Consider the following 15,125-nt stretch of genomic DNA (forward strand, 5'->3'; position numbering starts at 1 on the left):
CAGGTAATAAGGGTCTCAACAATCTGGAATTTGTCCAGAGGAAAGTAACTTGCCAGTGAGCTAGAAACCAAGCCCTATGAAGAATAGATAATTATGGCGCGTTAAAAAAGGGGCGGTCTCACGCCGCTGCCGGTTGCTGCGTCCAGGAACCGCAGCAGCCAAACCGCGCGGTTCCCAGGGGCAGCAACAAAGCACCAAAATGGCACTTCTTCCTGTACCCCGGAAGAGGTGCCGCAAGGCGCGAGGCGCGCACTCGTGGCGACACTTCCGGTGTGCGACGTCCGTACGCTGTGCGTCCGCAACGTCAAAATAGCGGCGCCCATCTGTATGTGGCGCCGCCATTTTGATGTAGTCGTTATGCACACGGGGCAAGGCACGTCAGGAAGCGCCGCCCCTCGTGCGTAACGACGGCGCCCCATAGGGCCCATCCGGAATGCGCTTATGTTTTTAACTTTTGTATGTTTTTGTATTAATTTTACACTACTTTAACTAGATTTTAATAATTTTAAACTTTTTATTGTGGCATTTTAATAATGTTTTTATCTTGTGAGCCACCTCGGGTCCCTTCATGTGACAAAGGCAGCATAGAAGTGAAATAAATAAAATAGATGTGGGAATTGGTATGTTCATCTTGAAGACTTCGGTTTCATTTAGCCTGCAGAAATAATCCATTTTGACACCACTTTAACTGCCATGGTGCTATGCTATGGAATTCTGGGAACTGTAGTTTTGTATGACATTTATCCTTCTCTGCCAGAGAGCTCTAGTGCCACAACAAACTAGTTCTCAGGATTCCATAGCACCGAGTCATGGTAGTTAAAGTGGTGTCAAACTGGATTATTTCTGCAGTGTCAATACAGCCTGAGGAGTGACCTGATAGCCATGAAGTATCTGAAGGACTACCATAATGAAGATGGAACAAGCTTATTTTCTGCTGCTCCCGAGAGAGGGATTGAAACTAGTGGATTCAAGTAACAAGAAAAATATTCTGACTAAATATTAAAAGGTCCATACTGATGGTAAAAACTTTTCAGCAGTGAAGAGACTAATTTGGAAAATGAACGACTCTACTTTTTAGAGGTTTTTAAACAGGTGGTTGGCCACATAACCTGTATCAAGAATGCTTTCACTATGAATTTCCTGGATTTCTAGAGTACCTTCCAAATCTTAAATTATATGGGTCCACTTACAATCCCGAGTCAAATCTATCATAGGTACAAATAAGGAATGAAAAATTAGTAAGAAAGGTTTATTATTTTATGCTTGAAGATGTCACTGTTCATTACATACTTGACAATATATGCCATCCTTCCATTTATGTCAAACGGCTGCAGAGTAGCATGAGGTAAGACAAACATTTTCACTTAGTGTCATTTCACGTGAGAGTCAAACCTGTAATCAGTGGAACCTATGCAAGCTATGAAACTCACTCTACATCAGATAGAAAGACAGAGAGAGAGACAGTAGAGGCATACAGATCTTTTTATTAAGAACAAATTTATGATTTAAGAGGTCATAAGTAAATGTTGCACTTAGACAGCTGCTCTGGCAGACTTTGACAGTGTCTTCAGGTCCAAGATGCACTTGGCAATGCTCTCCTTCTCCTGAAATATAAAAGCACTTTGAGCAATAATACTGAAAGGGAAAACTGTAATATTGGGGGAGGGGGGGTAAAAGAATAATGTGTTGCTCTTCAACTCCTAAATCTACACCACTGCCATCTTAATTTTGTTTCAATAGCTGAAAATCAGGCGCCTAAATACCCTAAAGCACTGGTTCTTACATTTTAACTGTGACTCCCTTTACATCTACATGAGAATATCATGCCCCCACCACTCAACATAACATATGAATAAAAATATACTTGTCCCTCCACATTTGCGGCTTTGACTTTTGCAGCTTTGATTATTCACAGATTTTATTAATATGTTCTCTCTAGGTATATCTAGGTCCTTCAGCACAACTTTATGGTCAACTTTAACCAAATGTCACACTGAAGGAACTACAGATTCCTAGAGAGAACACTTCACTAGGCATTTGTAGCTCCTCCAGCACAATTCTATGGTCAATGTCTGCAGATGTTGACCACAAAGTGACATTGAAGTACCTAGGGAGGTGTTCTCTCAGGTAAGAACATAGTGCTTTTGTTATTTGCAGTTTTTCCACATTCACAGGGATCCTGTGCCCCTAACACCACCAAATGTGGAGGCACAAGTGTATACAGGGAGATAGAGTCCTTCAAATAGCCTGGATCCAAGCCGTATAGGGCTTTATAGGTCAAAACCAGCACTGTATCATTACAGTGCGCCCGTGCCATACGCGGGTGCGCCATACGCGGCCTTGAGCATACGCGCTCAAGCCGCGGGGCGCGCACAGGGCGGAAGGGGCTGCGTGTCCCATTTAATTGAATGGGCGTGTGCGCCCGTTGTGCCCTGCGCGCGCCCGCACCGCCGTGCTGCCGCACACGAGCTCCATTGTTTCCAATGGGGCTCGAGCATAGGCGGAATTCGCCTTACGTGGAGGGATCCGGAACAGATCCCTCGCATAAGGCGAGGACGGACTGTAAATGTACTATTAGTTAGTCAGTCCTTATTATTATTATTATTATTATTAAGCTTTATTTATATAGCGCTGCAAATTTACACAGCACTGTACATAAAATCATTTAATTGGACTGTTCCCTGCCTTTATGCTTACAATCTAAGAAGACACAACACAAAAGGAGAAGGGAATGGTTGAGGGGAAGGGGATCAGGTCCAGCATTCTTCTTTCCCTCTGAGGCCTGGACCAAGGCAGATGGACAGATGGAGAGCTCTGTAACTTAAGGATAGGCCTGATGGCATTGGCCCACCCTCTCTCCCTTTAAATCAATATGAAAGTTCCTGCATTACACTCCCACAAATTAGGTTTGATCTTTCTTTATATCAAGGTGAAAAACACAAGAAGTCTTCCTAGTAGTAAGATATCACCCAGACACATTCATAAAGTAACAGTTTCTAAGTACCTGCTGAGGTGTAATACTCTGCCTAACATTTTGCTCCACCCAGTTTATCATGTGATCTTGTTCCATGCGCCTCTTGAGATGCTGCAATGCCACTTGATAGTCTAGCCGCTTCTTCACCTCATTGTATACAGTCAGCATCCTCTCTCTGTAGTTGGTTTCCAGCAGCATAGCAACATTGTTCTAGAACAAGAAAACAAATATATCATTTGCCATCATTATTCTGATTAAAGTGATTGTGAAATATATTCAATGCATTTACAGATTTGTTTTTCTGTCTTCAAGATTTACATATAAACCTTTAAGAAGTACACAAGGCGATCAGTCCCACTAAATTTTATCTCCATCTTCAAAAACAGAGTTGGTAAATTTAGACATTAACCACTATCTTTGTCTGACTCTTTGTTTTGATCATTTCCCTTTCTCCAGTAACAAGCGATAATCATTTTGCAGCCGTTAGCATTATCACACCATCACCCCCGCCCCAGTAAGACTATCAGGACAAGCTATTACTACAATATGCTCAAATGAGACATCTAAATTTGGCAAGTATTTCAATAGCCTGAAATACATCTTTCCCCAGCTTGATGCTCTTTAGATGATTTGGATCACATCTCCCATAATCCCAGTCTGGCATGGGCAATGGTCAGGCATATGGAAGACAATAGATATAGAATGGGTTCTGTATTTTCTTTGACCAAATTGGTCAGTGTAGTATATGATATCTGAAACATTTATATATGAACTGATTTAGGTCTAGTTCTAAATGTCAGCATCATTCCCAAACAATATATTTTCCAGTTATCCCTCAGCAATCACATATAATCATTTTTGTGCCAAATCATTTAACAGTACAAATTACAGCATATCAAATCTAGAAATTCTAATTATTTGCAGAAAAAATGGGTGTGTACTCTCCACATTCTCTACTAAAAAGAGGAGTAAGTCCACCATGGATTACTAAAGCTGTGATGTTATGGTTTCTCTGCAGGAACAGTGCACTCCAACCCAATTTTTGTGCCTTCCAAGTTTCCCCTGAATGCCCCACATTCTCCACTTTATACTGTACCCGCTTGGCATCAAAGAGATAGTGGCGACCTTCAACCCGCCACTGCTCTTTCTTTTCCTCCGCAATTGTCTTTTCAAGGTGGGCTATCATATTATTTTTCACAGCAGCTGCAGTAGCAATTTTTTCCTGAAATCAAAACAAATAAGCACATCCTGAGAGAAATCCAGTTTCTGAGTCAAACTTACAGGTTCTTATCCAACTTCATATTAGAAGTCACTGTATGGTATCTACTCATCATACTAGAGCTGACGAGTAGAAGTTAAAAATATTGCACACAATAAGCACAAGCAATTTGACACGAGACAGATCATTTCAAACACAGTAGACTTTCTTGCCTATCTGGATAGACAAACAGTACATTGGGCAACGTTTTTTAAATACTTCTCATCATTCTAACTTGGTTAATGCTGTATGATATTATGCTCCAAGTCTGGACAAAGGTTATAATAAAAGTATGAAAACCTGCTTCTTGAGTAAAATCTTGAGGGAAATTAAATTAGAAGATCCTTTTGCTTAGATTGAGAAGTATGATAAAACTCACTGGAAAATTCTGGGATAATGATGAAGCACCATCATCCTCAACACAGCACATCAAGGTTACAACTACAGGCTAAGGGAGGAGTTTGAAGTGCATCAAAGGCCTGGTGAACTCAATGTAATTTCTGTGTGAACATATACAGGATTTTACTTACTAGTAACCAGTAACTAACTGATCTACCAACTGACAAGGGAGGATGATGCTAAAATGGGAGGTAGTCATTAGTAGATTCTATTACTTACAAGTACAAAAGACATGACATGTTAAGAAGTGTGATGATTACTAGGTAATATGCTAAGCTACATGAACCTCTAGAAGAGTATCTCACTTTATACAAGTTGTATTTTATCTCCTACAAACTCATTTTGTTAGTGAGTTACAACAAAGATACTGTCTTACCTCATTGAGTTTGTCAGCAAAAGCTGCCACATCAGCACCGTATTTCTTAATCCCATATATGATCAGTCCCACAATACAAATACCAGCTACTGTTTCATGGTTAATTATGTAAATTTCCTTAGAGAGGAGATAGAGCAGAAGTCCAGTCCCAAGCATATAAGGGCCTAAAACAAGACAATAAGAATACAATTACAAAGATACATATTCAACATAATGGAAATTGGCTGGAAAAGGGTATTGCAGAAGTACTAAATAGTTTTCCATCCTTTTACACATGATCTGTCAGAGAATTTATTTGCTTTTGAACAGGACCACACAGAAATTGAGAAAAACAACTCTTAACTGAATTATCAGAAGTGCTATTTCTCTTTCGAAAACTGGATACCCAACAACCAAGGTAATCAGCATCACTCACAGACAATTTCTCTTTTTAACAGGAGGATAAAGTTCTTTGTTGTTTCTGAGTTAAGAGATTCCAAAACTCAACATCTCACAAGTTTCTTGTTTTTCTGAAATCCTAATCCATACATGATCAACCTGAAGACAGGAGCCAAAGACTCTACAGACAAGAGAGAATTATGATAAACCTTCAGAAGAGCTGGGAGATGCACAGACCTGACTACTGCAAAATTGACACTCCCTCACTGCTTTACTGCTAGATCAGTATAGTAGACAAAAGGTGGGCAGAAAAATGTGTTTCTATCAGTAGATCTCTTACTGACCAGCAAAGAGTTTACAGTAGTCCCTCGGGTTACGAAATTAATTCGTTCCGCCGCTCCATTCGTAACCCGAGTAATTTCGCAACCCGAAAAGGCTTTCCGTTAGCGCTGGAAAGCCGCTAGCCGCGCTTTGCGTTTGAATTTCGCGCCGAAAAAAATTTCGTAACCCGAAAAAAATATCGTATCCCGGAACAGTTTTTTCCAATCTAACTTTTTCGTATCCCGGAAATTTCGTAACGCGATCAATTCGTATCCCGGGGTACCACTGTATAATTCTCAACTGTCTTATAGAACAACTGCTAAAAACTCCATCCTACTAAATTAGCTTATCAAAAGAGAACAATGGGGGGGGGACACACGACCAAGAACAGATTTTTATGTAACAGAATGTATAAGCTTGTTGTTAAACTAGTTACAAACTAGGCTAAACACATGCCCAGAGATGTTAGTTTTTACTGCATGCCCAAGCACCTAAGCTGTTATGCGCACTTGGCTCTGTCTGGTAGATCTCAGGATTCTAGTACATTAACAGCATATCCAGCAACTTCTGAACTCCACCAACCCTAGCAATTACATACACCACACCACAGGCAATACGATGGAGGGGAATTAAACATGTACTGCAGAGCCTTCTTTGCAAATCTCTTGTTATAAATCATTTTAATCGGAGATGAAGTTTATTCATCAAAAATAAACATAAATAGGCAATACTGATTACAACTGCATTGCACTGGCCTCAGGGGGAGAGAAGGGGCAGGCACAGCTCACCATGCCTAATTCCAGAGGCAGAAGAAAGGCCCTTCCTTCATTCCAACTGCCATTGCCTTGGCCTCAGTGGGAGAGAACTGGCGGTATCTGCTGGACTTAATCCCCTTCCCCACTGCCATTCCATCTTTTCCCTGACATAGTTTTTAGATTGTAAATGACGCACACACACCCGACACCTGGAACATGTCTTGAAGCTGCTTTGAGCAACCACACAGTGGCAGCGTTGCAGAGGCATGGCGTTTAAGATGCCACATGCCGCCAAAACCTTGAAAAACAATTGCAGTGGTGGCAAAAACACCTTTTCCCCAACACAAAATGGAGCAGCTTTCTGCCATTTCTTTTTGCACCGGGAAAATGCTAGGTTGGGGACACAGCATGCAGCTGCCGTGGCCTCAATGGCAACCGCACACCACGTCCCAAACCTGGTATTTTCCCGACACAAAAGGAAGCAGCAAAAAGCCACTCCTTTTTGTGCTGGGAAAAAGACTTCTTTGCCACAATTGTTTATCTGGGTTTCGGCAGCATGTGGCATCTAAACTTCATGTCCACACAATGCCGCTGTTGTGTGGTTGCTCAGGGCGGCTTCATAGTAAGTTTCTGGTGTCTTGGGGCATTGTAATGGAGAGCACGCCCAGCTGACCAATCAGGAGGCAGCTGAGGGCCAGCCAATGAAATGAGGGCTGGGATTTGTGAACATTCTGCGCATCCGTTGGGGATGGGCAGTTGGAACATTGGCGGTTATGAGGCAGTGAGGGGGTTAGAACCCGAGAGGGAAAAGGCTGGAGGAGAGGTTGAGGAAGACAGTTGATAGGAGTAGGTCCAGAGAGGGACAGGAGTTAAATGAAAGAGTCTAGAAAGGAGAGACTCTATGTAACCAGACCCAGGCAGAGGGGTTTGGTATGACAGACAATTGTTGGTTGGACCCGAAAAGCCATCAACCAACTGGGAAAGGAGATTCAACAAGGAAAGAAAAACCAGAGATCGTGATGAGCTATCTAGACAACGTGATGATTTCGATAAGGGACGCTTTACAGTCTACAGAAGAAGATGTAAAGATCGCTAAACACACTCAAAGAATCAGGTCCAGTGAAACAGGAAGAAACAAAGACTTTTTACCAGATGAGGTGTTAAGTCCACAACTGATAAAAAGAAACATGTTGTCAGTGACAAGAACTGATCCAGAAGAAACTCCTGAAAAGGACAATGATATAATTGAGTTAATAGACTGGAAATCCAATGTGTTGTTTGCCATTAGTATGATGAAAGATAAAATATTTTCGAAACCGTACTGGGAAAGGGGGAAAGTGGTTGGAGATGATGTTCCATCAGTCTTTAATCCAGTAAGAAAAAAGGGTTAAGAGATTGAATATGTTTGATAAAAACATTTAAGTGGAACATATAAAGAATCTGAAGCTGGGGGAAAATTTAAGTGTTATTAAAGTGTTCAAACCCAATAAATGATATGGGATATGGTTATAGGATGCTAAACGTATAAGAAAAATATGGTAAGTTGTTGTAACAGGTCAATGATGTGACATATGTATATATATATATATAGTGATGGTGTTTACAGGTTTTGATATAATGATATATATATATATAGTGGGTAAGTATATTTTGTAGCTAGGAGTTCATTGATCCATATAACCGTTTGGTTATGGGTGTCAATGAACCTATTAAAGGGGGGAGCTGTGTAACGGAGAGCACGCCCAGCTGACCAATCAGGAGGCAGCTGAGGGCCAGCCAATGAAATGAGGGCTGGGATTTGTGAACATTCTGTGCATCCGTTGGGGATGGGCAGTTGGAACATTGGCGGTTATGAGGCAGTGAGGGGGTTAGAACCCGAGAGGGAAAAGGCTGGAGGAGAGGTTGGGGAAGACAGTTGATAGGAGTAGGTCCAGAGAGGGACAGGAGTTAAATCAAAGAGTCTAGAAAGGAGAGACTCTATGTAACCAGACCCAGGCAGAGGGGTTTGAGTTACTAGTTTGGTTGAGATATAGAGGAGCCGTAGGGGCTGGAATATTAAAAGAATTACCCAGAGAGGGACAGAGAAGTCCTAGGGTAAATAAAGAGGACAGAGGGAAAGAAAGGTACATAGTAACGAGGGGAAGAATACATTTGTAACCTAAAGGAACGCGCCTGAACTAAGTTCAAGTCATATCTGTTAAGCAACTTGTTCAATAAAGTTCATATGGTTTTGTTTCATCTTAAAGACGTGTTGGCCATATCTGTTTATCCACGCTACTATATTGAATAATACTGTGAACCCACCATATATTAAAGGAATTGGTTGGCAGCGGGGTGGGATAATAGAAGTCCCATGCGCCTGCCACAAAAGAGAGGTTAGCCGTTACAGGCATGCATCATGCATATGCCACACTCCCAAGCCACTGGAAATCCGGCTCTTTTTGCCGGTCTGTACCGGCCCTAAGTCATTAATCAACACAGCATACTATGAAACATAATGCAGTTGGGAATTATGGACTACTGGGGTCCAGCGTGCCTGGGATTCCCTAGACTGCCATGCCTCTTCCACATGTCATCTTCTTCTGGCTGTTTCTCAGGTTCTGTACAGTTTCCCCCCACATGGTAAAAGGCTTACTTACTGGCAGTTAAGAATACAAAATGAAATCCTTTTGGTCTCTTCCTTTGGCACAGTTTGTCACCAGAAAGTGAATTTGGTCTTCCAGTTCTCAAAAGTTCCACTCTCAAGTCCTCAATAATATCAAAAGCTTTGCAGATTCATACTTTAAAAACCAGAGTATCAATTTACTAAATAACTGTTCTTAAGAACTAGCTTTTACTAAGAGTACATTAAACAGGGCATGCTAACCTGTGACTCCTGTTTTAGGATATAAGAACTGGAAAAATTCTTCAGGAAATATTCCATGACGGACTTTCCCTCCTGTTTCTGGAAGAGGTGGCACAGGAGCCAAGTGCGCTTGACTTGTGTGAAGTGGTCTTGACACTTGTAACACTCTGTAATCAAGAAAGCGATTTGGTGATGCTAATTCCTTCCCACAAAAGTTGAAAAGGAGGGTTAACTACAATTAATGCATTTGTTTTCCATTTCATTTTATTGACTGTTATTCTATGCTGCTTTACTTCTAGTACAGCAACTGAAAAGGGAAAGCATAAAAATACAAAGAAACAGAACAGCATCAACAAGTAAAAATGGCTTACGATTCAGTTTTAAAAGACCTGTTTAAAGAGTAAGGTTTCCAACTGACAGTGAAAGGCATATAGGTCATATGGGCTTATTCAGAGACAGTATTATGGTTAGTGCAACAACTGAAAGTGTGCAATCTTTAGTATGGAGTGAAGGTTACATGATTTCCAGAATCCTGCAGCGCAATACATCTTTGCTGACAGATAATAGAACACACATCTCTCATGTCGGTTCATTTTCATTAGGCATATACAAAAAGGAGATAATAAACACAACTTCAAAAACTGACATGGTCTCAAACTGAAATGCTTCTCTGTAGATTAGGATTTTTTTTTAAATACCAATACAGAGGAATTTGGCAGGCAGGGCTCTATATTCATCGTATTAAAAACAATGTAATGTACAGCGAAAGAAAGCTACAGCATAACAAAAACCCATACCACCAGGATTCAATAAACCCACTAACGTCTTCAGCATTCTTCTCACCTCTGGCAAACACTTCTGTGTTTCCATGCATTCCTCCCATATTGCCCAGAAAAGAAATAAGAAGTATTATTACTCTTGTTAATAGCCCCACTGTTGCTTCCGACCCCCCATTAAAAAAACACCTGCTAGAAAAAAAAACACTGCAGAAATAATCCAGTTTGACAACATTTTAACTGCCAATGCTTTGGAATTCTGGGAATTGTAGTTTTGTGAGATGTTTAGCGTTCTCTGGGAGAGCTCTGGTGTCACAATAAACTATCATTCCCAAGATTCCCCAGCACTGAGCCAGGGCAGTTAAAGTGGTCCCAAACTGGATTATTTCTGCAGTGTGTTTCGGAGAAATAAAGCAGTTCGACACTGCTTTAACTGCCATGGCTCAATGCTATCGAATTCTGGGAACTATAGTTTTGTGAGAGATTAAGTAGATTATCACACTACACTTTTAAAACGTTGCTAATTCACTTTAACTGCTGAGTGCCTCCTGTTGCATTTTGGGATTTGTTGTTCAAAGATCTCTGGTTGAGAAATCTAAATGTCCCTTCCTAAACTACAAGTCCCAGAATGCAACAGGAGGCAGCTGGAGCTGTTAAAAGTGCATGTTTTCAGAATGTGTAGTGTGATAGCCTCCTTAGTCTTCTCTGTCAGGGAGCTCTGGTGCCACAACAAACTACAATTCCCAGGATTCCTTCACATTCAGCCATGGCAGTTAAAGTGGCATCAACCTGGATTATTTCTGCAGTGCAGATGCAGCCCAATTTAGGCTTTTGGGAGGCAAAGTGTGCTTTCATCCTTGAAGAGATTACCCATCACAGAGGTTAACATCTGAGATAAAAAACAGATTTAGCAGATCTCTTCCTTCAACCATTGCTTTAGTCACATGGTGAAGCATTCAGCCTGGTCTGCCAGAGAGCTCTGGCGCCCTCTGTCTGTGTGTTCGCTGTGGGCCTCCAAGTCGTTCTTGATTTATGCCGACGTGAAAGCGAAACTATCATGGGATTTCCTTGGCAAAGAGTCTGTTCGGAGGGGATGTACTAAAACAAATGCCCACAGAGAAAACATACCTGCCCATAGAGAATGACTGGAGAATACTTGCCCATAACCTAAAGAATCATTGGGGATTACTTGTCCATGGGAAACATATGGAAATACTTGCCTATAGGGAATCAGGGAGTTACTTGCCCATAGGGGAACATGGGGAAATACTTGCTCATAAGGAATAATTGGGGATTCCTTGCCCATAGGGAATCAGGGAGATTACTTTCCATAGCGGGAAACATGGGGAATACTTGCCCATAGGGAATCATGGAGTATTTGCCCATAGGGAATCAGGGAGATTACTTGCCCATAGGGGACCATGGAGATTACTTGCCCATAAGGCATCATGGGGATTACTTGCCTAAGGGAATCATGGGGATTACTTGCCCATAGGGAAACATGGGGATTACTTGCCATAGGGGAAACATGGGGATTACTTGCCCATAGGGGAACATGGGGATTACTTGCCCATAGGGAACATGGGGATACTTGCCCATAGGGGAACATGGGGATGTACTTGCCATAGGAAATCATGGGATTACTTGCCCATAGGGGAACATGGGGATTACTTGCCCATAGGGAATCATGGGATTACTTGCCCATAGGGGGAACATGGGGATTACTTGCCCATAAGGAATCATGGGGATTACTTGCCATGGGGAGATATCATGGGGAATTACTTGCCCATAAGGGAATAATGGAGATTACTTGCCCATTATGGAATAATTGGGGCTTATGCCCATAGGGGAACATGGGGATTACTTGCCACTAGGGGAACAAGGGGATTACTTGCCCATAGGGGAAAATGGGGATTACTTGCCCATAGGGGGAACATGGGGTTTACTTGCCCCTATGGAACTAAGTGGGATATTACTTGCCCATAGGGGAACATGGGGATTACTTGTGCCATAGGGGAACATGGGGATTACTTGCCCATAGGGGACCCACATGGGGTTACTTGCCCATAGGAATCATGGGATTACTGTCCATAGGAAATCATGCAGATTACTTGCCCATAGGGAACATGTGGATTACTTGCCCATAAAGAATCATGGGGATACTTGCCCATAAGGAATCATGGAGATTACTTGCCCATAGGGAACATGGGGCTTAACTTGCCCATAGGGAATCATGGGGATTACTTGCCCAAAGGGAATCATGGAGATTACTTGCCCATAGGGGAACATTTGGGATTACTTACTTGCCCATAGGGGAACATGGGGATTACTTGCCATTGGGGAACATGAGTTTACTTGCCCATAGGGGAACATGGGGGATTACTTTGCCCATAGGGGAACATGGGGATTACTTGCCCCTAGGAATCATGGGATTACTTGCCCATAGGGGAACATGGGGTTACTTGCCCATAAGGAATCCATGGGGATTCCTTTGCCCATAGGGGAATCATGGGGATTACCTTGCCCATAGGGGACATGGGGAATTACTTGCCCCCTAGGGAATCATGGGGATTCACTTGCCCATAGGGACTCAGGGAGATTACTGCCCATAGGGGAAACATGGGGAATACCTTGCCCATAGGGAACATGGGATTACTTGCCCATAGGGATATGGAGATTACTTGCCCATAGGGAACATGGGATTTACTTGCCCATAGGGAATCATGGAGTTACTTGCCCATAGAATCATGGGGATACTTGCCCATAGGGAAACATGGGGATTACTTGCCCATAGGGGAACATGGGGATTACTTGCCCATAGGGGAACATGGGGATTACTTGCCATAGGGAACATGGGGATTACTTGCCAATTAGGGGGAACATCGGGGATTACTTGCCCATAGGGGAACATGGGGATTACTGCCCATAGGGAATCATGGGATTACTTGCCCATAGGGAAACATGGGGGAATTTACTTGCCCATGGGGAACATGGGGATACTTGCCCATAGGGAAACTGGGATTACTTGCCCATAGGGAACATGGGGATACTTGCCCATAGGGAACATGGGTTACTTGCCCATAGGGGAACATGGGGATTACTTGCCCAATAGGGGAACATGGGGATTACTTGCCCATAGGGGAAACATGGGGATTATTGCCCACTAGGGAAACATGTGGGGATTACTTGCCCTAGGGCACCCATGGGGATACTGCCCATAGGGAACATGGGGATTACTTGCCATAGGGGAACATGTGATTACTTGCCCATAGGGGAAACATGGGATTACTTGCCCATAGGGGACATGGCGGATTACTTGCCCATAAGGAATCATGGGGATTACTTGCCCATAGTGGAACATGGGGATTACTTGCCCACAGTGAATCATGGGATTACTTGCCCATAGGGGAACATGGGGATTACCTTGCCCATAGGGGAACAGGGGGATTACTTGTCCATTGGGGAACATGGGGATTACTTGCCCCTAGGGACATGGGGATTAATTGCCCAAGGGAATCATGGGGATTACTTGCCCATAGGGGAACATGGGGATTACTTTCCCATAGTGGAACATGGGGATTACTTGTCCCATTTGGGGAACATGGGTGATTACTTGCCCATAGTGGGAAACATGGGATTACTTGCCCATAGGGGAAACCTGGGGATTACTTGCCCATAGGGGAACATGGGGATTACTTGCATAGGGGAAATTTTTTTGTGGATTACTTGCCCATAGGAAAAGGGGATTACTTGCCCTAGGGTGGAAGAAAGAAAAGGGACAACAAGCGAAGATAGGGAACATGGGGAATTACTTGCCCAAAGGGAATCATGGGAGATTACTTGCCCATAGGGGAATCATGGGGATTACTTGCCCCTAGGGGAACACATGGGGAATTACTTGTCCATTGGGGAACATGGGGATTACTTGCCCATAGGGGAAAACATGGGGATTACTTGCCCATAGGGAATCATGGGCGATTACTGCCCATACGGGGAACATGGGGAATTACTTGCCCATAGGACTCAGGGGATTACCTGCCCATAGGGGAACATTGGGAATTACTTGCCCCTAGGAATCATGGGGATCCTTGCCCTAGCGGGAATCATGGGAGTTACTTGCCATGGGAATCATGCGGATTACTTGCCCATAGGGAATCATGCGGGATTACTTGCCACTGGTACCATGGAGATTACTTGCCCATAGGGAATCATGGGGATTACTTGCCCATCGGGAGGGAATCATGGGGATTACTTGCCCATAGGGGAACCATGGGGATTACTTGCCCATAGGGAACATGGGGATACTTGCATAGGGGACCTGGGATTACTTGGCCCCATGGGGAAACATGGGATTACTTGCCCCATAAGGGGAAACATTGGGGATTACTTGCCCCATAGGGAGGAAACATGGGGATTACTTGCCCCTAGGTGAAACATGGGGTTACTTGCCCATAGGGGAAACATGGGGATTACTTGCCCATAGGGGAAACATGGGGATTACTTGCCCATAGGAGGAAACATGGGGATTACTTGCCCATAGGGGAACATGGGGATTACTTGCCCATAATTGGTTTGAAACATGGGGATTTACTTGCCCATAGGCGGAACATGGGGATTACTTGCCCATAGGGATACATGGGGATTACTTGCCCATAGGAGGGAAACATGGAAGATTACTGCCCTAGGAATCATGGGGATTACTTGCCCATGGGAACAATGGGGATTACTTGCCCATAGGGAACATGGGGCATATTTACTGCCCAGAGGATCATGGGGATTACTTGCCCATCGGGGGGAACATGGTGATTACTTGCCCATAGGGGAACTATTGATGGGACTTACTTGCCCATAGGGGAACATGGGGATTTACTTGCCCAATAGGGGAAACATGGGGATTAACTTGCCCTAATAAGGAACATGGGGATTATACCTGCCCATAAGGGGAACATGGGGATTACTTGCCCAATGAAATCATGGAGATTACTTGCCCACTCTTAAGGAATAATTGGGGATTACTGCCCATAGGGAAGGAACATGGGGATT

At 43.2% G+C, this 15,125-nt stretch overlaps 1 protein-coding gene across 1 annotated transcript in view; it reads right to left on the reverse strand.

Moving 5' to 3' along the window:
- Window positions 1-1,464: 1,464 nt before the first annotated feature.
- The window catches only part of ATP5PB (ATP synthase peripheral stalk-membrane subunit b), a 15,407-nt gene continuing 1,746 nt past the window's right edge, over window positions 1,465-15,125 (reverse strand). Inside the window, exons 3-7 of the mRNA XM_042464521.1 lie at window positions 9,328-9,473; window positions 5,008-5,171; window positions 4,071-4,196; window positions 3,005-3,184; window positions 1,465-1,604 (exon numbers count right to left, since the gene is read on the reverse strand). Of these exons, the coding sequence (XP_042320455.1) occupies window positions 1,533-1,604; window positions 3,005-3,184; window positions 4,071-4,196; window positions 5,008-5,171; window positions 9,328-9,473 (688 nt within the window). The 3' untranslated portion in view covers window positions 1,465-1,532. The remainder of the gene's footprint in view (window positions 1,605-3,004; window positions 3,185-4,070; window positions 4,197-5,007; window positions 5,172-9,327; window positions 9,474-15,125) is intronic.

Source organism: Sceloporus undulatus, chromosome 4, assembly GCF_019175285.1.
Source record: "Sceloporus undulatus isolate JIND9_A2432 ecotype Alabama chromosome 4, SceUnd_v1.1, whole genome shotgun sequence".
Taxonomy (NCBI): domain Eukaryota; kingdom Metazoa; phylum Chordata; class Lepidosauria; order Squamata; family Phrynosomatidae; genus Sceloporus; species Sceloporus undulatus.